Source organism: Caretta caretta, chromosome 14, assembly GCF_965140235.1.
Source record: "Caretta caretta isolate rCarCar2 chromosome 14, rCarCar1.hap1, whole genome shotgun sequence".
NCBI classification, from domain to species: Eukaryota; Metazoa; Chordata; order Testudines; family Cheloniidae; genus Caretta; species Caretta caretta.
This window is the reverse complement of record NC_134219.1, coordinates 2,497,197-2,524,048: the sequence shown is the minus strand read 5'-3', so window position 1 is coordinate 2,524,048 and position 26,852 is coordinate 2,497,197. Positions and strand designations below refer to the sequence as shown.

The 26,852-nt window shown below is 41.9% G+C and overlaps 1 protein-coding gene across 3 annotated transcripts in view; it reads right to left on the bottom strand.

Moving 5' to 3' along the window:
* RPTOR (regulatory associated protein of MTOR complex 1) overlaps nt 1-26,852 on the bottom strand; it is a 314,905-nt gene that overhangs the window by 159,563 nt on the left and 128,490 nt on the right. For 2 of the 3 annotated variants that reach the window (XM_048818846.2, XM_048818847.2), the window contains exons 5-6: nt 22,961-23,107; nt 8,274-8,449 (exon numbers count right to left, since the gene is read on the bottom strand). In XM_048818846.2, coding sequence (XP_048674803.1) covers nt 8,274-8,449; nt 22,961-23,107 — 323 coding nt within the window. The remainder of the gene's footprint in view (nt 1-8,273; nt 8,450-22,960; nt 23,108-26,852) is intronic. The other variant, XM_048818851.2, reaches the window with a different exon arrangement.

Below are 26,852 nucleotides of genomic sequence, written 5' to 3'. Positions count from 1 at the left end.
CAAAGGGACAGCATGGCTACACTTGCCATAAGGAAGCAAAAATAAAACACACAAAATTAACAGGTTTCAGAGTAACAGCCGTGTTAGTCTGTATTCGCAAAAAGAAAAGGAGTACTCATGGCACCTTAGAGACTAACCAATTTATTTGAGCATAAGCTTTCGTGAGCTACAGCTCACTTCATCCGATGTGCCACAAGTACTCCTTTTCTTTTTACAAAATTAACAGTACGTCATGCTGTAAGAGAATAGGAGTACATGTGGCACCTTAGAGACTAACAAATTTATTTGAGCATGAGCTTTTGTGAGCTACAGCTCACTCCATTGGATGCTGTAGCTCATGAAAGCTTATGCTCAAATAAATCTGTAGGTCTCTAAGGTGCCACAAGTCCTCCTTTTCTTTTTGCGAATACAGACTAACATGGCTGCTACTCTGAAACCTGAAAGAGAATAGTTACGGTTGTCTATTTACAAGGCAAAGCACGTTTCACATTATACTTACATATTTGCAAACAACAAAGCAACATCAAAAAGGGCATTTAAAATACTTTTTTTAAAGCAAAACATTTCAAAGACCATGGAGCCAACGTAAGAACCAAGGTACAGAAATAAACCAAAATCGTTTTCAATTTACATATCAAACATATTCACTGCAGGCACCAAAAAGGGAAAGCAACAGAAGTGACGGGCTAGTTTCACAAAACAGGAGGAGGTGGTGTGTTGATTCCTTTATACCTAGTAGTCCAGGGGCACTCAGCTGGGATGTGAGAGATTCAGGTTAAAGTCCTCACTGTGGAGCAGAAACCTGAACTCAGGTCTTCCCCATCCTCAAGTGAGTGACCTAGCCACCAGACTAGCGGCTGTTTTGGGGTGGGTCTCTCTCTCCAGCTCTCCTGTTAAAGCTGTTACATGGGATGTGTCAGATCCAAGTTCAAGTCCTTGCTCTAATGAACGCTTAATTATTTATACAAAGTGTAAGTACCCTAACCACTCACTATAAGCCATTCTCGCTCGCTCCCTCTCTGGCCCAATGACTATTCAACAGGTGAGACTGAGAAAGATCCATGCCAGAATACCCAGTAGCTTCAGGGCACTTCCCAGGAGGGATAGAGATCTGGTATCCCTGCTCCAGAGCAGGGATTTGAACCCACATCCTAAGTGATTTCCCTAACCTCTGAGCTACTCGGGGACAGCAGCCCCATTACCTCATCCTCCAGAGGTTTTGTGAATCTAGCCTAATTTTTTTTTTTTTTTGGGGCTGAAACTATTTGAGCGAATAGCTTTGGTTGACCCAAAACTTCATTTTTTGGCAAATAAACTATTTGTCAGAAAAATCTTACCCAGCTCTACTCCAAAGGTAATTTAATCTGACACTGATGGACCAAGATACGCACATGTGAGAAGGTCCAGCTGGAAGAGTTACAAGCTATTTTATTTACAAGAATACTGGGGGCTCTTTTCAGTGTGAATTCTGTTCAGACCAAGGAAGTTACCTGGGAAGTGAATGATGCTGGAGAAAGTCAGATTCTGATTAACTTTGTTATTATTAATTATTATTATTGCTTATTCTGAAAATGCTTTGGAAGTTGATCGGAATATTCAGGCCTGAATGCTCTTTTGTAATCTTCTCTTCTATTCTGCATCAATCTTACCCCCAAATTTACAGGCACCACTTTTGTTTCAGACCCCACTATGACAACTGCATACATTCCTTCTCTGGGCTGAAGGGTGAGGGAAGAAGGCAAAGAGACAGAGAGGAGATGAAAGAGAGGATTAAGAGTGGCTGTGCAGCTATATAAAGCATCTATGCAGGACATTCATAGTGGCAATGGCAACATAAACTAAGTCAGGCAAATCTCTCCACAGTATGAAAGGACTTTTTGTTAATTAGGATGCAGAAGGGATAATGAAGTACTGGCCCCTGGACTCCTGAAATCCAGTAAGCCCTTGCAGTGGGGTTGCATATGAGTGCTAGGGCTGTTGGTGTGGATTTGTTTTTAAGAACACACGGTAACAGATAAAAACTGGATTGACCTAGTGTGAACTTAGTTTAACACTTGTAATCATGAAAGAGCCAATTCTTCCCCAAAGCACACCTTGCTTCTCTTTCAGCGCTTCTGAGAAAGGACGAGCTGGTGAGTAAGATTACTGTATTGTTCTGCCTACAGTGTGCTCACTTTCTGGACCACTCAAGATGGGTTCAGCAAACCCATGCGCACACTGTAGAGAAAGTGGCTTGTGCACATCATTTAAATGGTGCACCACTACTGGTCCAAAAACATTTCCTGTCATGTCACTCCTTCATGCCCACCCCTTCATGTCTGAGCAAAACCCCAACCCTTTGTTTTCTGTTTGGAAAAGAACAGTTCATCAAGACGCACTCCTCGACTCTCACTCTCGCCATTTTCAACTCCACTATGGCACAAGAACCTTACGGCCAGTTCCTACCAAAGCTGCCCATACAATTATTTCATGAGGTCTCTCGGGATTTCACTGGATCACAGTCAGCAAGTGGGTAAAACGGCTCTGTATCAAACCCCATTTGTAAAATGGCAAAGCTACTTGTGTTAAACACAGATATCCTACCTCCTTCCATTGCTAGAAACCCCACCCCTTTTCAGTGGGCAGAGACAAAGTAAAATCATAGCATAACAAGCGGAAGCTAAGCAAACATAGAAAACACGTCGGAAATCTGATTTAGGTCTCTGTTCAAGCAATCAGAGCAAAAATACACTTGTGAAAAGAACTTTAATTTAAAAATCAGCCCGTGCAGACTAACATACCAAACTTCATAATCTTCATGGATCAAGGCCTTACCTTTTCCATTCACCTACCCGCTGCTCCCTCCCCACTGCAACCACATTCAACACAAGCTAACTGTTCAGAACTCTCCACACAGCTTGGAGAAACTGAGCCTTCAAGAATGTGTTTTGCACACCATGAAATACACTTGCAGCTGCAGTCCCCAAAGTATTCTCTGAACTACAGAAATATGCCCCCAATGACATGCTGTTTGAAACAATGAATATTGAAACTAAATTTAAATATTGTTATTGTTTGTTTGCTACACTGTATTGACTCAGGCTTTCATACTCATCCCTGTATTATTTGCTAACTTCTCATACACTAGATGTTGTCAAAACAAATTTGAATCATATACAAATTATTACGGTTGTGGCACAAAGAGCCAGCATTCCAAGGAAAAGACCGATGCATTGTCTAACTCATGCTATTATAACATGTTTTCTAACATGCTGGGGATGACACCATGATGCCAGAAGTACCGTCTTTCGGAGGATATAAAAACAAGGCCCTTACCACTTGTAGTCATTAAAAGACCCTGTGACATGTTCAGCTCTGGTGCCCTGCCAAATTTGGGAAGTTACACTGTCTCCTTAAATAACGCTTGCACTTTCCATCCTACATAGTGTTTACTTTCGGTCCTAAACTGTTGGGTACTTGTTGTTTGAATTGTTAATGATCATAAACATATTTCAGCGGTGGGTGAAGTGGTTCCTATATATAGTATGTAGTGCATTTTGGGATGGCAGAAGCCACAGAAACAACCATAAGACGATATATTGTTAGGTAGGGGAAACTTCTTGACAACAAAACATGGTGCTTTCAAAAGGATCTGAGCATGTTGTTTTCAAAATGCTCCGGAATTCCAGCCAGCTCAGGGAAAGGAGGGATGGTTGAGCCTCTGGAGGGCAGTCCTCTCCTGATATATTGGCACAGTATGCACCAGACTGGGCCCCAAAGCACTTGCAACTGAAAATCTGATGCATTTTTGCAGCCCTATTGGATTCCATTAGAGGAGAAGATCCAAGTTTGCCCTCAGGTATGTTTTATCCTGCGCACACCCCTATTCAGGTAACATGCACCTCACTCTGTAGCTTTCACACACACACACACACACACACACAAGTTACAAAGGAAGTCATGCTGAACAATTATTATTTGAATGCTCAGAAGTACTATAGGAAGCTACAAGCAGGGAAAAAGCCACACTGGAGTGGATTTGTAGGTTATATTTCTTGATAAGTCATGGAAATCATTTGGAGCCCTGGTGCATAAAGACATTAAGGTACAGTAAGCAGCAATTTCTCTTCCCACACTAACCAATAAAAAAGGAAAAACTGTAAACTTTTTACCCCAAATTTATTTTCCTGAATTACATTAATAACTCAAGTGTACTAAGAGCTCCCAGATGACTAAATCGGCAAATAGTCTCAGTTCTTGCCTATGTAAGTGTATGTGCTGGAACTGGCTGAATGGTTTTCTAAAGGCTCAGAATGAAAGGCTCCATACAAAAGACCATTATCTTTTATGTACCCTTCCCATATCCTCTATACACATTAAAGCTTTAAGACACTGCTTTAATGTCTCTTCCAAATACAAGATTTCCAAATGTACTGACCTGCAGAATCACAAATCTTTTAACAACAAACTTCTCTGCGGAATATGGAGCATATCCTCCTTTGAATACACATGCAATGAAGTAGGGTGTTTCCTAACTTCTAGGTTCTTGACTTTGCAATGTTAATAATGTTCTTTTAATGTAGGTTTTTGTAGGTTTTATACAGAGTGTGCCAATACCACTCAACTATAATACAGGAATCAATGTATTTCTGTACAGGGTTTGGCATCAATGAATATGAATTTTTACAGTCAAATTTCTATGCCTCACTTCAAAGTGGTATAATCCAAACCGCCTTCTCCCGATGTGCGGTGTCCTATTGCTCAGGACAGCAATTATCTGTTAATAGCAATACCATTTTAAAATATTTCTTTGGAACTGTATTTTTCTGTTCACAATCTGTAGCTTCTCTCTGGGTTTCCTTATATATGGAGAGAGGCTGACTTTTCACAACATAACATTCTTTTTCACCTTTAGGGAGAAATATATATACAGGTAACATTTGAATTTGACAGTGGGAGACCAGGTCCAGGATGGCAGTATCCACGGGATTTCAGTATCTGGGCAGGTAAAGTACTGAGGCTTCTAGACAGCCCAGTCATCCAATCTGCAAGCACCTTGTCAATCACCGGGCTAGGGGCACTTCTGCCCCCTCTTCTGATCTCACTAAGTCACACCCTCGAGAGTTCAGCTTCTTGCCTTCCCATGTCCTGGGGTGAAAACCTGTGGTTCTCCCATTTAGACTGGAACCCCAACTCTAGTATCCTGTGTCGCAACTCAACAGACCCAACTGGACTTGGCACCCTAAAGTCTTTCCTTCAGAAGCTGTGGCCAGTGGTTAATACAGGACCTTTGGTAAAGTTTCATCTTACCAAAAGGAACAAAGCAGAGCATAAGTCAAAGGATTTTAAAACAATAAAAGGCCTATATGCACGTGTATCTTACCTAGAGGCTTGCCATCTCTTGGCAGACACACTAGGAAGGTCCTTCTTTTCTCCAGAGCCCTGGCCTCTGGGGTCTTTGTCTGTGAGACCTACTTCTCATCTTCAGCTCCCAACAATGCCCTCACCCTACCTTGAGAATGTTATGTTTGTCTCCCCAAGAAGCTCTTAGTCTTGCTTCTCGGGCTTTGGGTGCTCCTGTATTGACCAGCTGTAATCTTACCCCTTGATACCCTGTTGAGCTCAACAGGGTTTGGAGATGGGACTTCAAAGTGGATGGGTCTAGTATTGTACCTCAAGTGGGTAAATGAGTGGCAGTCTGAAGCTAAATCTGAATTAAACCCTTATAGTAATACAGTACCCCTCCTTACAACAGGAAAACCAGACAAAGAAAGTGCTTTACTTGTTACACAGTAGCCCCAAATCCACCACACACTTCCTGCTGCCTGGGCTAAGCCATTACAGTGGAATCTCTAGGGAACAGTTTTCCTACCACCCTAGCAAATAAGTCTGAGAATGTCAGCCATTCGCAAAAGGAAGGTGAGCAGCAGGCTCTTCAGTAACAAAAAATAAACTGTGACTCCACAACGATGCAAGTGTGAAGAAAATACCTGGGCCCCACATGGATCAAATCAGGGCCACATGTGACAAGGGCGCTATCAACTGTTTTCTAGACAAAATGCTTTCATCTGAATCACAGAATATCAGGGTTGGAAGGGACCTCAGGAGGTCATCTAGTCCACCCCCTGCTCAAAGCAGGACCAATCCCCAACTAAATCATCCCAGCCAGGGCTTTGTCAAGCTGACCTTAAAAACTTCTAAGGAAGGAGATTCCACCACCTCCATAGGTAACGCATTCCAGTGTTTCACCACGCTCCTAGTGAAAAAGTTTTTTCTAATATCCAACCTAGACCTCCCCCACTGTGACTTGAGACCATTACTCCTTGTTCTGTCAGCTGCTACCACTGAGAACAGTCTAGATCCATCCTCTTTGGAACCCCCTTTCAGGTAGTTGAAAGCAGCTATCAAATCCCCACTCATTCTTCTCTTCCGCAGATTAAACAATCCCAGTTCCCGCAGCCTCTCCTCATAAGTCATGTGTTCCAGTCCCCGACTCATTTTTGTTGCCCTCCGCTGGACTCTTTCCAATTTTTCCACATCCTTCTTGAAGTGTGGGGCCCAAAACTGGACACAGTACTCCAGATGAGGCCTCACCAATGTCGAATAGAGGGGAACAAGCACGTCCCTCCAGCTGCTGGTAATGCCCCTACTTATACATCCCAAAATGCCATTAGCCTTCTTGGCAACAAGGGCACACTGTTGACTCATATCCAGCTCATCGTCCACTGTAACCCCTAGGCCCTTTTCTGCAGAACTGCTGCCTAGCTGTTCAGTCCCTAGTCTGTAGCAGTGCATGGGATTCTGCCATCCTAAGTGCAGGACTCTGCACTTGTCCTTGTTGAACCTCATCAGATTTCTTTTGGCCCAATCCTCTAATTTGTCTAGGTCCCTCTGTATCTATCCCTACTCTCCAGCGTATCTACCACTCCTCCCAGTTTAGTGTCATCTGCAAACTTGGCAGTCCATGCCATCGTCCAGATCATTAATGAAGATATTGAATAAAACTGGCCCCAGGACCGACCCTTGGGGCACTCCACTTAATACCGGCTGCCAACTACACATGGAGCCATTGATCACTACCCGTTGACCCCGACGATCTAGCCAGTTTTCTATCCACCTTATAGTCCATTCATCCAGCCCATACTACTTTAACTTGCTGACAAGGATACTGCGGGAGACCGTATCAAAAGCTTTGCTGAAGTCAAGGAATAACACATCCACTGCTTTCCCCTCATCCACAGAGCCAATTATCTCATCATAGAAGGCAATTAGGTTAGCCAGGCATGACTTGCCCTTGGTGATTCCATGCTGACCATTCCTGATCACTTTCCTCTCCTCTAAGTGCTTCAGAATTGATTCCTTGAGGACCTGCTCCATGATTTTTCCAGGGACTGAGGTGAGGCTGACGATACAGAACAGCACAGTGATGATACAGAACAGCTAGAAGCCTAATTCCATTAGTAGGTTAAGGACTAATATCAAAACCAAAGATCAAAGCAGAACATACTAAAGACCAGTCCTCCTAACGATACGTTTATTTCAACTCAATTCATCAAAGGGCATTGGGCTTTTCATTCTGGGGCTGCAATTGGAATCTTAACGGAGAATCAAGGAAATGAGCTTTGGTGGTCTCCTTCTGTTCTTTGGTGGGTACCGAGTTTGGTGGGTATCTGTGGATTAATTCACCAGAACATTCAGCACTCACAGGACACTGAGCATGGTCTCTATCACAGAAGTTCCCCACGCGGTGCATTTGTCCAGTGCAGATGTCTTCTTTGTTCCCCCACACCATCTCTCTACTGTTATGCTCTTGTACAGTTGGACCAACTTTCGTAGCTCTCTGCCTCTTCAACTTTCTATGTCATTTCAAAACATCCTTCTTGTTTTTAACTCTTAATTTCTTTCACCGTAGTATTTACCGCAACCCTACAACATTTGGGATACAGTTTGTGTGAAAGATAACTTACAAGTTAAAGTTGCATTGTGCTGTAAGGTATTTCTGCTCTGCGAAAAAGCAGATACCTTTAAGTTCCAGTAGAGTAAATCCCTTAATCTGAGCAAACCCAAGTATCGAGCTGGAATCTAAAATGTAATAAACAGAAGATAAGAATATTTTCACCTTCTTGGCTTTGACTAATAAGATGCTGTCCCAGGCGTGCTCTTCAAATCCCTGTAATTCAGTACGGCAGAGGAACTTTAGTGTGGATAAAATATCTGGATCAACAAGTCGTTCAATTCAACAGACAAGCGTTGCAGACCATGCTTTTCCCCCACATAACAGGTGAGACACTTACCACCTCAGAGCAATTTTGATTGGTGTAGTAAGGCATGATGTGAAAAGGTCAGCCGGCAGGTCAGGGATCATAGGTAGCAACTCGTTGGCTTCACATGCTGCCAGCTGAATGCAATTCTTCATTGACGGGGGCAAAGGCATCTGAGCAAGTGGATGATTAGGGTTAATTGCAGCAACCTTGGTGAGAGATCAAAAGAAAAAGGCATCAGTCAGAGGACTTAACCATCCAGAAAAATAAATCTGAAAACAACCCGCTAAGAATTGCCAAGGCTGAATGCATCACCATATTCAGCAAGGATTAAACTAGTAATGGGACTGATACAGCTCTGTCAGGAGTGAACAGTTCCAGTGTACATTTGCAGCCCGTGTCATTTGTAGTATTTCAGTACAGTATTTAGTAACACAACCAGCAACTTGGGACACAGAGATTAAACTGTCGACCACTTCTTCACAGGATTCTTAATCCACAAGATTCTGCCACCTTTGAATCAAGCATTGTAGAAATAAGTCTTGCGAGCTATTGTGCTACCCAAGAAAAAAGTTTAACAAAAAATAACTTTTTTGCAGCCTACTCTCACCAACTACAAAGTGGTGAAATAGCTTCGAACTGAAAGGAGGAAAGGCAACTGACTGATTTAGATGGAGCTCAGAGTCATGAGGGCTGAGTATCTACTGCTACAGTCCCCAGTACTCCCCACACTGCTTCCATGAGAACTCTTACTTCTGAACAGAGGCCACACTGAAGGGATGTGGAGAGTATTGCCTAAGGAAAGGAGAAATGCAAAAGACAATTGCCTAAATTAAAAGGGGAAACGTCTGCTCTCTTATGGGGTGAATGAGAGACAGGGGAGTGTGTGTGTGTGGTCAGCAAAGGTACTAGTAGGTGCAGCTTGCAAGTCAATATTAGAGAAAGGGCAGGGGACAGACAGGAGGAGGACAGGCGGCGGTCTCTCCCCAGCATTGACCAGAAATACCCATGAGTTGCAACTTCCGTCCAGAGCAGTGAACATCAGTCACCAGAGCAACTGTATTACAGCAAGTCTTTTCTGCAACAACCAGATGAGCTAAACCAATGTCAGCATGCCAGGCTGCTCTAAACAAGAAATTAGTTCCTAGGTCTACAGCGACAACCTTGCTAAAACTGATGATTGGTTTGGGAACAATCAGCCATCAAATCTGAGTCACAAAGAGACTGGCCGAGTTAACAGATGTGTCGGTGCTGTCTTCACACTAGCTGTGCGCTGGCAGAATACATTAAGCCAACAGCATTCCTGCGGCAGCAGCCAGGGAATAGGATTGCATACATGCTGTTCAGTCCCCCCACTCCAGGTCCTTTGTGGGAATCAGTTTTTAAAGAAGTGAAGGGTAAGCAGCAGAGCAGGATGCCATATGAGCATGTGCAGGGTTTGGGTAAGAGTAGGACAAAGCCTGGTGTGAAGGCGTTAATAGGTCTGGTCTACACTGATGGGCTGCGTGCCGAAGGTTGCCGACCCCTCGTCTACACTGAAGCGCTGCAGTGCTGCCGGAGCGTTTCAAGTATAGACAATCGAGCTGTATCGTTTACCTTCAGTTTGTCTGTCCAGACATCATCTTGTAAAATGGAAATACTGAGCACCAGTAATTCCAGGTGTGTTTTTTAGAATTACCATGGCACTAGCAATTAAGAGTGTGTGCTATGGGAGATTTTTCAGAGACCTGATTATATGGAAAGCGTAGGTACTCCTTCCAGTGTCTTTTTTAAACAGGTAGCGACACAAACACTAGCTTGTGTGTGTCTACAACACCCTTTCAAACATCCAGAATTCTGGACCCAAATGTGCTTGAGGCTTCTTGAGTGAACAGGACTGGAAAATTGCCCTATCAATAAGGCTACGATTATGTCATGGAGGTCACAGAATCCGTGACTTCCAGAGACCTCCCTGACATTTTCTGCCCTGAGGCTGGAGCTGTCAGCAGGCAGTGAGCCCCCAGCAGCTCCTAGCCACTGGGCAGCAGGGGGACCCGCAGCTTCCAGCCCCTGCAAGCAGTGGGGAGATATTTTTAGTAAAAATCACAGACAGGTCACGGGCTTCTGTGAATTTTTGTTTATTGTCCGTGACCTGTCTGTGATTTTTACTAAAAATATCAGTGACAAAATCCGAGCCTTACCTATCAACAACTTGAACAAAAAACAAAAATGAAGTAGGGCCCTTCTAAAAGTGATCCATCCAAATCTGCTATCCTAATCACCAAAGACAAATGGCTTCTGCAGGATTTCACTTTTTTCACACTAAGTTAGGCAATACGCTAGCCTTTTGCAACACTTCTATACCAAAGTTTATAATCTTGTTTAAATCAACAAGTGTAAATCAGTTTGGTGGTCTCAGCAGAGCCCTTTGTGAAGGTACATCCGTGTTACACACCCGCTACACAGTTCAGTACAACTTTCCACCTCTGCTGCAGAGAAGCATAGAAAAGATGCATTAGGAAAGTTGTGGAGGGGTTTCAGATTTGTTGTTTCTTTTTTGTTTTAAATTTAATCTTAGGAGCTGCTGCATCATTCATACGAGTTTCTTGCCTTTATCCCAAATGGCTGCCACCTCCCATTGTTCTCAATTGGATGGGCTACCCTCAGCTAAGAGGGATGTCATCTCCCTACATCCTAAATGGAGCTGAACCAATCCTCAAACCAATCCCAGGACCTCTGATCATATTTACTGCACTTCTCTAATAACCTAAACTTTATCTTTTAAATATCTCCTGTTATAACTAATTTTTAAAAACAGATATTTGAAATAACTACAGGAAGGGATTTGGGGGTAGTGGACAGGATGGAGGAGGTTTGCCCTTTATAGATTTATAAATACAGAGAATCCAAAGAGCTTTAGCGATGATAATTAATGCATTAAGGAAGGATGTACGCACTGGGCATCCTCAGTACATGGGCTCTTTAGGGGAACATGTTTAAATGAATTTTATACTGGCTGAAATGGGCTGAATACTGAAAGCTTCTAGCCATGGAGTATGCATGGCATGGGTAACAACAGGGCAAGCTTCTCTCATGTCACTCCCTATCAATGTCCCTCAATTCTGAGCAGGAGAATAGCTCATCCTCTTTGGTCTGTTTAATCCTTGAGTTCTCCACAGAAATGCCCAATAAGGGGATCTAATCATGAGAAATATAACATGAAATCTTGGCCATTAAAATCTGGAACAGGAACCACCACCAAGCCAATATAGGGTATCAACTTTTGGTAACTGTCATCCTGGTCAGATTTAAAGCAATGCCCTAGAGGGGAATTCTTTGGAATTCCCTGGGCTATCCAGTCCCTTAGTACAATCATTCCTATTGCGAAGCAACCATGAAGAAAAAGATGGACTTCAGCTGACAAGTAGGAGCCTATCTTAAAAACACAGACACACCTTGCTAACTTGTCTTTATGGCTAAGGATACGATTTAGTCATGGAGGATTCCATCACTTTACTGGACCTCCATGACTTGTTTGTCTTCAGCTATCAGCAGCTGCCAGCAGGGATGGAGCCAGGGCTAGGCTCCCCCTGCCCCAAGGCTTCAGCCACAGGCCAAGGCTGTGTGCCCGCCCAGTCTCCCCCTGGCCTGTGGCTGAAGCCAGGATGGTTCCCCCATAGCCGCTCGTGGCGGTGGGGCTTGGGCTTTCAGTCCCCCCTCATGGGGCTCCAGCTGTCATCCTCCCCTCCCCCCGGCTACTTTTAGAGTCACAGGCAGGTCAGGGATCCCATGAATTTTTGTTTATTGCCCACTACCTGTCCGTGACTTTTACTAAAAATAACCATGACAAAATACTCACCTTAATTATGGCATGCAAATAACTGATCCTAGACCTGCTTAGAAAGATGCTGGTGCTTTGTTATAACACAAGGAATTTACCCCTAACATCCTGAGAATAATGGCTCACATTTCCTTAATTTCTGATCTGTCATCATCTTCCCTCATTCGCCACCTCCCCAGCACACATACTAAGCTGGTGAGAACAGACAACCTCACAGCAAAATTGTGCATGTTCTGATCACAAGTTTCAGTCAACAAAAAACAACTGTCTTTACCGAGAATGGGGATGACACCATAAGTACAAAGAACAATGGAAAATCCCTGCTATATCAAGTCAATAATATTGCTGCCTTCTAGAGATTTTAATTATCAACTAAACCGAAATCCCTAGATACTTCTGTGAAATGACAAATCAGTTGTTTTGGATACAAATTATAGCTGCCCAAATTAAGTTACCTGCATTCAGTTTTGCCACTTGTGAATGGTGCACTAGCCAGAAAGAAAAAGGATCAGGTTCGTAAGTCTCACTCCTTGTAATTAACACAAAGGGAGACAATACATCTATTTTAAACCTCTGTTATTCCAGACTTTTATGCACATAAATCAAAGGCAGGCCCTCATGCAAATGCCAGGAAAACAGGTCTTTATGAATTAATAGGCATGTTTAAGTTACACTAAAGGAAGGCCTTTGCTTTAACATGGAGGCTGGAGGTTGCAATTTTTAGTTATTTCAAATGCTGGCCAGACCTTCTGGTTTCACAGAATTTCTATAGCTGTCAGAATCCTCATCCCTGCAGAAGACATTAATGCAGCTACAAAAAAGGAGTAATTGGTTCCAGCAGATGGTGGATTAGGAAAATTCCCCATGATACTTCATGCCATTGCCAGAAATCATCCTGCTGCTCTAGCATTAAGCTAATTTTTGGAGATTGAAGTTCAAGATGGAGAAATAAAAACAAAACAAAAACAGAAGTTCCTCAGCTCTCATAAGAAGTAGTCAGTCATGTACCCTATTTGAGGCAAAAGGAACATACCCACCCACAGCAGAATTTAATTCCTACACAAATAGAGAACAAAACAGGGTAAAATGCTTTAAGGTAAAATGCTGTGAAATTCAGACAATAAATGGTGCTTAAAATAGAAAAAAGATTATATAGTCTGTAGAAAAACACATCGAGAAGTGATGTTTTAGCCCTCATTTCAGCGCAGCTCAAAGAAGGCCTTACAATGAGTATAGACCCCCCCCCCTTTCTATTTCTCTTTTGACCCATAATTAGGTGTTGCTACTGTCACAATTTTAAGGAAAATTCATCAAAATTAACCAGCCTATTGCTTTGCCACAGTTCGTACGGTACACTAAAGCATCTTGCTTAGTTCTCCAGAATTGTGGTATATTTACTTAAACCCACAGAACCCCTGGCAGCTTGTTAATTAGATAATTAAGAGCTATTGCTGGGTGCTTTACTCTCAGAACAAACCACAGGGAGAGATCAGGGCCGAAGGAAATACACACACAGGGTATTTTCTGAACAGGCTAGTCCCTGCCTTGTAGGCACCATTTCACCTGCATGTTCCTATACTGGCATGAGGCCAACTCCTTCTAAAATAGCCCATTACACACACTACAACTGCACATGTTCTCACTGGCTACTAACACTACTGTGTCCACTGATGCCAGGTATGACATTATCCCAGGAAACCATCAGCAGGAGATCTAGTTTCTAAAGATCAAGTTGGCTTCCATACCTGAAAGATGCCCAGGGAGAGGGGGAAATGTAGCTTTCTGCAGGACTGATTATGACAAAAAGGGAGTGGATAAAGGCACAGTATCAATCATTAAAATTGGCATTTAATCCAAGGACATGAATTTGTCAAGCTGCATAACATGCCAGGGCTTCAACGCCATTTTTAATGAAATGGACATTTTTTTTAATCTACAAGACACTATGTAATTTCTCTATTTATTTGGATATGATTAAAACTCGTTTCGCTTAGGAGCGTTATTTGTATTGTCCTTCAGATGAGGTATGAAACCAAGGTCCTAATTGCCCATCCATGTGGAAGTTAAACAATCCCAAGACACTTTCGGAAGACAGTCAAGTACCCTAGTGTCCTAGCAGCCCTGCTTTTCTAAATAAGCGTCTTTAATGTCCTGGACGGTGGGCAAGCCAGCAATGAGTACAGAATGGCTGTGCCTTTTGCTTGCACAGCCACTGCACTGCTCACTCAGTGCTCTGGAAACCATTTACGATACTGTAAAAAGGAAAGGGACTTTTGAAACGAACTCTAGCCTTTTAGTTAATTAAGAGAGGACGCTATATTGGAAAGTCCGAATAGAGTCCTCATCTCTTTTCCCCTCCCTAAAAATCACAGCTGAGCTAGCTTTAGCATTTTCAGAACATTCTGAATGGAAGTTACAGCCTTTCACCTTCATTTCCCCCAAGAACAGCATTTCTGTTCAGGAGGAACAATTTTTCTTAGTTGCAGTGTTTCCACTGAGATTTAAGAAAATATATTCTGGCATTTCTTCTTTCCAGAATACCACCTCTGCATTCTGTTGCTCTACGTAGCTCTTCACTTATGTAAATCAGTGACTCCCTGCACCCTGACAATACTGTCTCTCCAGATCATCCCTTTCTCAGTTCCGTTGTCGAGACCGCTACTGAATTTCTATGCAAAAATTATTTCCAGCAACTGGATTTTATGTTTTTTTATAATTTACTGTTATTTTGGGAACACATCAAACAAGACAAGTCGATACAAGTAATGCTAGGACAGCATCTATTATACAGATGTCTCTAGACACTTCTCACCCTACCCGCCACAAACCATACCTTATTTTTGTGCTCAGTCACTGAAGAGACAAGGCAAGTTTTAAACCTTAGAAGAGGGAATTGCTTCCATATTCAAGTAACAATGCAATGAAAACATGATACATTTACAAGTATATCTGCAAGTACATTGGACTTCTTTTGTAAGTTTCAGGTGGCCTCAGGTAAAGTCTGATGACCACTAGGCCAGCTTTGGATCAGAGGGGACCACTGTGATCATCTAGCAGATGATCACATAGACCTTTCCCAAAATAAATCCTAGAACAGATTTTTTAGAAAAACATACAGTCTTGATTTTAAAATTGTTATTGATGGAAACTCCTCAATCACCATCGTTCCAATGGTTAATTACTCTCACTGTTATAAATGTATGCCGTTATTTCCAGTCTGAATTTGTCTAGCTTCAGAGTCCAGCCATTGGATTGTGTTATACCTTTCTCTACCGTATTGAAGAGCCCATTGTCAAATATCTCTTCCTTAGATTGGTAGTTATAAACTGTGATCAAGTCATCCTTGATCCTTCTCTTTGTTAAGCTAAATAGTCTACAGTATTTGACTATTGAGTCTATCACTATAAGGCATGTCTTCTAATCCTTTAATCATCCTTGTGGCTCCCCTCTGAACCCTCTGCAATTTATCTGCATCCGTCTTGAAATGTGGGCACCAGAACTGGACACAGACTTCCGACAGCGGTAGCACCAGTGCCAAATACAGAGAGAGGTAAAATGATCTCATTTCTCCTACTCAAGATTCCCCTGTTTATGCACCCCAGGACTGCATTAGCCCTTTTGGCAAGAGTGTCACATTGGGAGCTCATATTCAGCTGATTATCTGCCATGACACTCACATCTTTTTCAGAGTTACTGCTACCCAGAATAGAGAGTGTAGTTTACACAATATGAATTCAGACTATTACCTCTTAGGATGATTCATACTGGCCACAGTCACCATAAACTAAAGTTTTTATGCTTTCAGATTAAATGTGCTCTATTTCCTGTCCTAAAATGCCCTGGAAAATGGTTTAATGGCCCAGTCAGATATCTACAGGCACTTAGCTCCCCTATTTTCTCTTCCAAAGGGAAATAGATGAGAACAGTAGATGGAAGGATGGAGGAAAAAATGGAGTGCAGCTAAAGTTGGACTGCTTTAATCTAGCCTCCATCTTCTTTCCTGATTATGTTCTCTTCAGCCACTCCCAATCTATCCCACACTTGCCACTTCTATCGAATGTGCTTCCTTTAGTGAGTACTTTGTATTTTCACCTTGTTCATACTCACAAGGCAACAGGCCAATTATGGACTTACGCTAAGCTCTTTAGTGCCATGTAACTTTAGAGAGCATTACCACCAGAAGTAAAACATTGCAGCTGCAAGAGGAAAGAGCTGGGCGAGTTAAGTTTTCACTCTCAACCCTAGTTATGAATTAAGTGCCAAGAATCCATACACAAATCCCTAACACACACATTTACAACAAAATGGAACTAATGAAGCAATATGCTGCACATATTACAGGAACAAATCATTGATTATTAAAGGCCTCTGTCTGCGGGATCTCCCAGATTCTCCAACACAAATGGTTACTGGCAACACAGATTTTCAGATTCACATTTTGGAAAAAGCTGCCCCATGCAAAATCTCTTCCAGAGTCAGTTAACTTGAATCAGAGGTAAAATGCTACAAATGTAAATTTAAGGTAAACAGACAGTTCAAACGCAGCATATTGAGTTACTATGAAGAGGGTTTATAATTAACTAAGTTTGAAACCATGGTGCCATTGCACTTGTCCATTGGTACACCATTTTCAGTCTTATCAGCTTTCAGAGTAGCAGCTGTGTTAGTCTGTAACCGCAAAAAGAAAAGGAGGACTTGTGGCACCTTAGAGACTAACCAATTTATTTGAGCATAAGCTTTCGTGAGCTACAGCTCACTTCATCAGATGCATTCAGTGGAAAATACAGTGGGGAGATTTGTACACACAGAGAACATGAAACAATGGGTGTTACCATACACACTGTAAGGAGAGTGATCAGGTAAAGTGAGCTATTACCAGGGGGGGGGGCGGGGGGGGAAGACGACGGACACCTTTTGTAGTGATAATCAAAGTGGGCCATTTCCAGCAGTTGACAAGAACGTCTGAGGAACAGCGGGTGGAGGGGAATAAACATGGGGAAGTAGTTTTACTTTGTGTAATGACCCATCCACTCCCAGTCTTTATTCAAGTCTTATCAGCATAATCCTAAAAATTGGCTCTCTTATGTAACACATCAGGGATCCGCCAGAGGGAGTACACAGCATTGCTTTAGTCTGGGTCAGACAGAAAGAATTACGTCAATATAGGCTGTTGGTTTTGAAAAGAGGCTTAAAACTCAAACACAACCCTCCTAACGGGATGTTGACTTGTAAGAGTTAATGCAGGATTTGAAACACTGGAGTGAAGCACTGCTTCACAGCAAGAGCCAGTGACACTTCTAACCCATGGTTTCTAACTAGCATTAAAAAAAAAAATCAACAAGACAGAACTAAATGGATGCAAACACAATCTCCTCTAATATACTCTTCCATAGGCTTACAAGAAGAATTTCTATGGATCAAGACAAGTTAATTGAAGACAAATATTTAACAAGTAAACGTATACACGCAGATATAGAATTCTTATAGTCTCAGGCAAGTAACCTAAAACCTCATTCCTAAAACATCTCAGAATACTCCAATACCTAGCTTTATCTAAGGTGTATTGCATAATAACTTCCTTTCCTTGCAGTTTTGCTCCTGCACTACCCGACATCTTCCAATATAAGAAAGCAGAGGTTGGAAAAGCATTAATTTTACCTTTTATTTAAATAGATGAAATTTATTAACTTATTACGTATTACTGTTTCACCCTATGAAGTGGGAACTGAAGGCACATAATATATGTATAGAAAATGTGTTTGGATTAATTGTAACTCCTTCAAGAACCCCTATATCCTCAACTGATGTGTTAGTTTTAATTTGTAACATCTTACAGCTACCTCCTAAACAACTCAACCATTATCTCTACACCTTCTGCAGTACCAGCTTTGACAGGGACATCCTTCTGGCAGTTCTTCCAGTGGCAGTGATATACCTGTATCATAAAAGGATGCGCTACACCAGCGCCCTGCTAACCATTCTTATGCTCATACCCATAAATCTTCACACAGATTTTTAAGAACAGGGGCCTAACGTTAATCTCTGAAGTCCATTTTAGGCAACTAAATAGGTGGGCTAATTTTCATAAGTGCTGATCAGCCAGCAGCTCCCACAGCCTCAGCAAATTTGAAAATCAGATGTATCCATTTTTTAAAGTTTAGATTTAAAAAAAAAAAAAAAACCTAGGTATTTTTCCCATTGATTTTCTAAACATAACTCAATATTAAAACCTGCAAGCTAAGCTGACACAAATGACAATATTAAAACATTCTGGCTGACAGGTTGGAATTTTCTGTGATCATTTAAATTATGCCTTGGCCTTTTCCTACACTGGATAATTCCCAGTACTTACGTTGGATAGTACAGAGAGAGCTGGCAGCACCACTTATTATTAAGGTTACTCAACATTTCCCATCGTAAGACTCTGTTTTCCATTGCTTATAACATTTTGCCAAAAACTTTAATTACTTGGTCTGAAATTTTTACATGCCGGGTGTCCGGGCCACACTAATTTGTTTGTTTGTTTTTTAATTAATTTCAGAGAATGGTTTGCCATTTCCAAGGAAGAGGCTAGGAGAAAAAAAAAATTGCCCATGCTAAAAAATTTTGACAACCTTTAGTTTGAAAAAAATCAAGCATCCCCGTGCTTTGAATTCGGGTGCTGTTCAGGGGATGGCCTTTTTTTGTCAGGAATGTGCTCCAGTGACACCTCCCACTCCCTGCCTCAGGTGACACTAAGGAAGCATTTAGGAGGAAGCTGCCTAGTTTGAATGCAGAGGGAGGGGACAAGAGCTGGAGTAAGTTGGGGAGAGTAAACTGGAGCAAGGAGCTTAGGGGAGGGAGCCTGGAGCTCGAGGCTGTTGTGAGAAGGAAAAAGACTGGGACTGAGAGCTGGGAATGGAAACAGGGGCATGGGGACTGGGAAACAGTAGGAGGATAGGGGAGACAGATCAGATGAAGAGCCAAAGGGGAAGGCCAGGGCCGGCTCTGGATAAAATAGTATGTGATCATGTAATTAAAGACTATTATAATGCATACGCATAAGAGGGCCAAATTAAGGTTGCACAGGCAACCTTAATTCTGGCATTTCCTAACTTTTGCGTGCTTGACTTTGGAATATTAATAATGTTCCTTCGACGAATTGTGTGTGTGTGTAATATTTACATTACAATATTGCTCAGCGATCCCAGTCAGTCAGTACTGGAGCCACAATATACCAGGTGGCATGATCTCTGAGAATCAATCCTACAATGGGCTGTGTGTAGGCAGATCCCTGCAGCCATACAGAGTCCAACTGACTTCATAGGGGCGTTGCACAAGGACCCACCTACACACAGCTCATTGCACAACTGGAGTTTAATTTAGGACAAGAGGCAATTAATTTTGACAAACAAACAGGAGGGAAATGGGAGAGAGAACAGAAGAGCAGCAATAATAAACACATGTCTACAAGGTTTAACAATGTGAATAAGTAGGAAGCTCTGGGTCAATTAAAATTTTTTGGTAAATAAACAATGAAATTTTACTATAAATCAGTAAATAAATATCTGGACTCCTCAGACAATCTCAAATATAAACAATGTTCAGCAAGAAGAATTTGCACTAAAAAAGAAAGATAAAAGTAATGACTATATCCTGAAATAGAGGATATTCCCAGGAGCTCACATCTACATTAATGTTTCTTATAGGAGGATGTGTGATCTGATCATTTATTTATTTCAAATATCTACTTTTTTCATTTTTTTAAGCACTATGTATACCATTTCCTCTGATCTGCTAGCTCAACACACCATCTGGTCGTTCCTTAATCTCTGTTACCATCACAGACAAAAAAAGTATGTCAAATATTTCATGAGTCTATAATCTAGTAGGTCAATTTTTTTTTTAAGACACAAACACAAACAGTTTTAACAGGCAACAAATGAATGCAGCTCACGTTTTCAGTCCTCAATGTATTGAATAATTTTTATTCAAAAGTGGAATCACAATATGTACTGAAATTAACCAATGTTTTGAGATATTAACTATGAACAGATTTTGTGTTTTTAATATCCGCTGTTTATGCAGTGGACCATCCGAACAATAGCCAACAACATTAAACTTAGTGGAAAAACAAACTCTTAATTAAAAATAGCACCAAGATAAAAACTAAGCTAATTACAAAACATAAAGTAAAATTACACCGTCACCAATTTGCCACCTGAAATAACCTTTATTTTAATTCTTACTTTTATCTTCTGCATACAGAATTAAAATTTAATATGTAAGAAACTGCAGGTATTATATTTTTCTAAATAGGATGCATGAAAGTCTTCTATTCTGAGTTCTTTGTATAAAATTAAAAAACAGTTCCCGTAGTAAACTAGTCCTCAGCCGTGCTCATCACACACCTAGAGTACCTAAGATACCAGGACAGAAAAGTTGGACTTGTAACCTGGGAAATAAAATGTTTAAATAACAAATTAACTGACAACTTTCTCCCTGTACTGTAAAGAGGAGTCATACTGAAGACACTTTTGTTGTTTTGGTTTTCAAGTTTTTGGCAGAAGGAAAAAAATCCTGAAAGCCAGACAAACTTTTTGCATTTTTGTTGGATAGCAGAGACTAGACTTTCCAACTCTTTTTAGACTGTAAACTTTCAACAACTTGTGTATGACAACCAGATATGCTGGTTTGGAAGGATAGCCCTTGTAATTGAGCCCACTCTACTTATTCTGGAGTTCTGTCTCAGTTTCACTAGAGTCCCAAGGAACATGGTCACATGCGCTTGCCCTGCCACCCACCTGTGCTGTCATGGCACTGCAGAGTTGAAAGGTCCTGCAGAGCAGCAATCCCATCAACAGCCAGCAGCAGTTTTGCATGGTCTCTCCCCTCAGTGCACACTAGCCATCTCACCTACACAGAACAGTAGCCACCCTCTGCCCAGAATATCTTCAGGTCACTCTAGGGCCCAATGGCAGCAAAGGAGAATGGAGAATTGGGAGAGAAATGCAGGGAAAGGGAAGGTAAGGAAAACCAAAGGAGAACTGGGAAAAGAAAAGAGCTGGAGTGAGGCACCTTTCTAAATTAGTTTATGCCTGTGCTCTGGGAGAAGGGAGAAGAAGAAAAAAGAAAAAGAGAACAGGACAGAATCTATACGCAGGAAAACAAAGCAGCAATAAATATGGCAGGGTGAGTGACGACCCAAAGACAAACATGAGAGAAGTGAGGCTTACAAGCAGCAGAATAAAAAAAAACTACAGGATGAGAGGAATACAGGACATAATGGCAACTTCTTCCATTTTTTGTTTTGAAAATATGTTAACATTCAACACACATCTCTGCCGATACAGATCTGGGCCTTTCAGTGTCACGTCCCTCCTTGGTGAGGAACCTGCAAACAGTGGCGCACAGACTGGTAGCATTACTTATAAAGAGATGGGATTATGAGAAGACCTGTCTTAAACTGTTACTAGACTGGCGTGTTTCTTTCAGAGGAAAAGAGAGAGTCTCTACTTGCCAGAAAGTCACTGCAAAATTCAACACATGGGTTCATTCTATTTAAAAAAATTAAAACCAAGCACACCCTCAATAAGTGTCATGGAATCATGTTTGTAACAACCAGCCAGTTGCCTGATTGACCAATATTCCCTGTTAAACCACACTGAAAGTTTTAAAAGTATTTGACAGGTTTCAGAGTAACAGCTGTGTTAGTCTGTATTCGCAAAAAGAAAAGGAGGACTTGTGGCACCTTAGAGACTAACCAATTTATTTGAGCATAAGCTTTCGTGAGCTACAGCTCACTTCATCGGATGCATACTGTGGAAACTGCAGAAGACATTATATACACAGAGACCATGAAACAATACACGAAAGCTTATGCTCAAATAAATTGGTTAGTCTCCAAGGTGCCACAAGTACTCCTTTTCTTTTTGCGAATACAGACTAACACGGCTGTTACTCTGAAACCTGTCATTATGCAAGGCACTGCATTTAGCCGTATGGAGAGGAAATCTATCGAGTGGGGTGGGAGGAGGTATTGTTTCATGGTCTCTGTGTATATAATGTCTTCTGCAGTTTCCACAGTATGCATCCGATGAAGTAAGCTGTAGCTCACGAAAGCTCATGCTCAAATAAATTGGTTAGTCTCTAAGGTGCCAAAAGTATTTGACTTAGTGCTATGTAAGTATAAGAAACAAATCTTTAACAGGCTACTTTTCAAATGGACTAAAGTTTAGGGAGAACACCCAGTCACACCTGCTTGCCCACCACATCCAGTTTCTGACACACTGCTGCACTAAGCATCTAGTGCACAAAGGGAAAGAAAGCACCTTAAAGTTACTTCATATATTCCTCTTCACAATTCATATTTACTCCAATAAATTCTAATTAAAACGATAATGAAAAGTGTCTTTTCATTAGAAACACAAGGTTACACTTTTGTATTCTGTCAAGCGAAAGTAATCAACAATAGGTCCTTTTGTCTATCAGTTTTAAACCATTTAGTTTAACATTGATGCATTTGGCACAACAGCAAGAAACACGGCTGGAATCCAAATTTGTATTGGTCTACTGCATCTAAAATGAATGGGTCTGCTTCACCTCAGCATTCATCTCAGCCACAAAGATTATTAGGGCACAAACTGAGTCTATTAACGTTATCACTTAATTAGTACTTGCAATAAAAAGGATTCTGACTCTCACAGAATGGCATACAGAGCCAGAAAGATTGTACTGGAGTGACATGATTTTTTTCCAAATTAATTTGCTTTTTAACTCATTTTTAAAACATATTTGTGGTCTCATAAAGGGCTCAAACCTGTCTCCACTGAAGTCAATGGGGAGCAGGATGAGACCCCGAATGCCCAGCCGAGAGAGAAATGAAGCCGCAGGAAGCTTTGGCAATTCACTAAGGTCTCACCTCCAACTCTTGCTCCCTCTGTAGTGCAAATTGCTTGAATGACTTGACAATAAGGCCAGCATTGGAGCAATCATAGACGAAAATGGAGGGACTGCCCATCCAAGTCTGCAGGTCATATATGGATAGTGGAATATACTGAGTATAGTTCTGTAAGAGGAAACAAAATAAAAAGTGGACATTATATACATGAAGAGAATGACAGCTGATGGTAGAGCCTTTGTCTCTGATGCACTGAAATATGCATTCCATGAATTCTCCTTTTGAGATCACGGTATGAAAGTCTGCATGTGTTCAGGGCCAAGTGCTGATTCTACATGACAACCCCACTCACACCTGTAATACGCAAACAGATTCTGCCATATCCTTGCCTGCTAAATTGAGCTTGAATGTTTACAGATTCTAAAATCTGCTTCAAGATTCCTCTGAAGCATGGTAGCAGGTGTAAGCTGACGCCCAACAGCCTGGGTTCATTTCAGGCCCCTGCAGTGCTGATGCAGGACACAGAAAGTAAGAAGTCATAAAAAGCTTCATCTTCAGAAACAGGTCGCTCTTTAACTGAAGGTTAAAACGGCTGCTTCCGGCAAAGACGCACACCAGCAGACACCTCTAGGGTTGCTTTAATGAGACCCTTTCACTGCTTTATTGCAGCCTTTAAACCACAACTGTGCATCTTTCAAAATGAACTGATAAAGTTAAATCCCACAAAGCCTGCCTAACTACATGACGCTCCCATAAACTCAGCATCTCGGACTAGATGATCATGATGGTCCCTTCTGACCTTCATATCTATGAGTCTGTGAATCGGTAAGTGCTGCATTTTCCATTAGAAATTGAAGGTGTGAGGGTCTTATTTCTTCTGAGCTACAAGAGGGTTTTTAAAAAGGGCCTTAAAATAGGACACTTATTGCAACCTTAGCTATGGAGTGGCTATAGTCCCTGTTTACATAAACCACAGAGCTGCAGGACTGAGACTGTAACCCTAATCCTTCACCTCCAAAAACACTGGAGCTACAGAAATCCCTCCTAGCATCACCTAAGCATCACATAGCTTTATGTTCTTTCTAAACTGCAGCCGGAGGGCAACATGCTCACACGTACAGTGTCCAGTTCTGCTCCCCCTAAAATCAATTGCAAAAACTACCACTTTTCCACTCTCTGTATTTTCCACTGAATGCATCCGATGAAGTGAGCTGGAGTTCACGGAAGCTCATGCTCAAATAAATGCGTTAGTCTCTAAGATGCCACAAGTCCTCCTTTTCTTCTTTTAAAAACTACCACGGACATCGTTAGGATGACAAATCGGGCCTATAACTCCCATTTAAATTCAGTGGGATTTAAATTACCCACCACAAAAATAGTTAACTTATCTAATGCTCAAATTCTTAAGAACATTTACCTATGTGTAAAGTCTGAAGTGATAAGCCATTTAAAGGGAAGAACAAGTCGTATGTGAAAATGCAGGATACCATTAAGTCAAAACCCTTTTGAAGAATCCTCTTCTTCAAGAGATGTTCTAGTTTATCTTCAGAACATGAAAATTTCAAGCAAAACTAGTTTTATGCAAATATTTCCAGCAAATAATTTACACTGCAAATAATTTTCATGCGACCATAAATGGCAGCATATGGTCAGTACACCCCTCCTCAAGCAGTGGCAGGACATGGAGCTGCACAAAACCTGGCAGCTCTGAGGCGAAGGCAGATGCTGTTGGGGGCTAGATAGTTGTCCATGGATCCTGTACTAGATGAGGGGGTGATTGAGTGTTTGGGGTTGCTGATGTGCCAGTTGTTGTCTAGGGGGTTCCTGGGTACTGATGTAGAAGTGCTGGATGCAGTTGGGGTTGGGTGGGTGCTGTAAGAGGTGGGTTGTTGCTGTCTGGAGACTGATAATTGGAGTCCATCTGGAGGGCAACTGTTTGGGGTCCAGCCTGGGGGACTGGTTGAGAACAGGCTGGTTAAGGTCTCTGAGGACTTGGCGTCTCTGGGGTTGGGATGTGGGACCTGCCAGCTAGGCCATCTGTTGCTGCAGCTCCTTTCCCTCTTGGATTCTACACATGACATTTCGGTTGAGCTGTGGGCAGGTGTGACAGATCTGTGATGTGTGTGACACCTGGCAGCCCTGGGTCAGAGGGATGGTCAGGGGAAGCTGGGCCAGCTTCCCCCTCCCCACTCAAGTGCTCCCAGGCACTCCCAGTAAAGTAATACTTTAGAATGGGGTTCTCAAACTTCACTACACTGCGACCCCCTTCTGACAACAAAAATTACTACATGACCCCAGCAGGGGGGACTGAAGCCTGAGTCTGCCTGAGCCCCGCTGCCCTGGCGGGAGCGGAGGGCAAAGCCCAAGGGCTTCAGCCCTGGGTTGGGGGGCCTGTAACCTGAGTCCTGGCACTCAGGCCAAAGCCAAAGCCTGAGCCCTGTCACCCAGGGCTTGAAGCCCTCGGACTTCAGCTTTAGCCCCAGACCCCAGCAAGTCTAACACCAGCCTTGGTGACCCCATTAAAACAGAGTCGCAACCCACTCTGGGGTCCCGACCCACAGTTTGAGAACTGCTGCTTTAGAAGATTGATGTTTAGTTATTCAGCAGATTGCCAACATTTTCATGAGGAATGGAAGCGAGAAAAGGGAATGACAATTTTCAAAAGTTTCTCTCAGCCAAACTTGACCAGATTTTCCTGGGACAAAGAAACGGCAGTTTTCAAACTCAGAGGGCTTTCCCCTTGCTGTAGCAATGTTGGCGCTAGATCTTTTCAGAGGGCAGAAGAGTGTTTTACAATAGAAAATATTACACACCTTAAATATAGGTGTCGCTTCCAGCTCCCCTTACAATAAAACTTTCACTACGCAAGGCAATCACCATTACTGACCTCCAGGTTCTAACAAATCTTTCGGCACACCAAATTAACATCACTGAATGGCATGTGGGTCTTCTTACTTTAGCAACTTTAGAGGATATTATATATCAATTGAACAATGATAAATACTAAACGTTTACGAAACCGTCCAGTTTCTTGGAGATCTTAACACCAAGTCAATAAGAGCTACATTGAACATGTGGAAGTTTGTTTTTTATTTATGTTTTTATTATTTCGCAAGTTCTATACGGTTAGCATATTACTGAAGAGCTTAATCATGTAATTTGGGCTTCTGCTAGTGCTTGCATTTCATGCAGCTATTTGCAAAAATAATAAAAACCACTAATCCAGAAATAAACTGGAGCTCTAAAGAAATAATTCTTCCTTCCAATGTGTGGTGCCATTTCTCTTCCCACTTCATATCAAAGACAAGACAGTGTTTGAAGATTATGTAGGCGTCAATTCCCGGAAAGCTAGAATGTTTCTTCAGCAGGTTCCTATGTTCCTTTTCTGCCTTGGGATTTCACAACCTAACGGAATCTTTCAGTAAAATTCAGGAAAAGAGCCTTGTGGGGATCACCCTGTGGGAACCCATCCCCAGTTATTTTCATATGTATAATTATCTCATCAGCCGCCTCACTTGGGGAATGGTTTGTTTGTCAAGCTGCAGAAAAAAATTAAAGCACTGCAAGCATTCAAAGGCTTGCCCAGAGTAACGCCGCATTTTATCACGCTGCAGTGAACCATTGGATGCTGCCGTTGAAGAGAAAGGAGGAAAGATTATCCCAACTGTAACTGTTTTCTGCCCCATACAGGTATCACTATAAAACTATCTCCCTCTACAAATTACAGAGCTGAATGCTTTTCTGAACTGCGAACAATCCTAGTAAAAGTGAGGGTAGAGTAGGCACCTTCCTACTTTCTACCCTGAATTCCCAACTGCAACATAGAACAGACAGAGGGGGCACATCATGATTGTCTTCTTTTTTCTGCTGAACACATAAAAGACCAGGTTTTCATTCTAAATAAACAAACAGA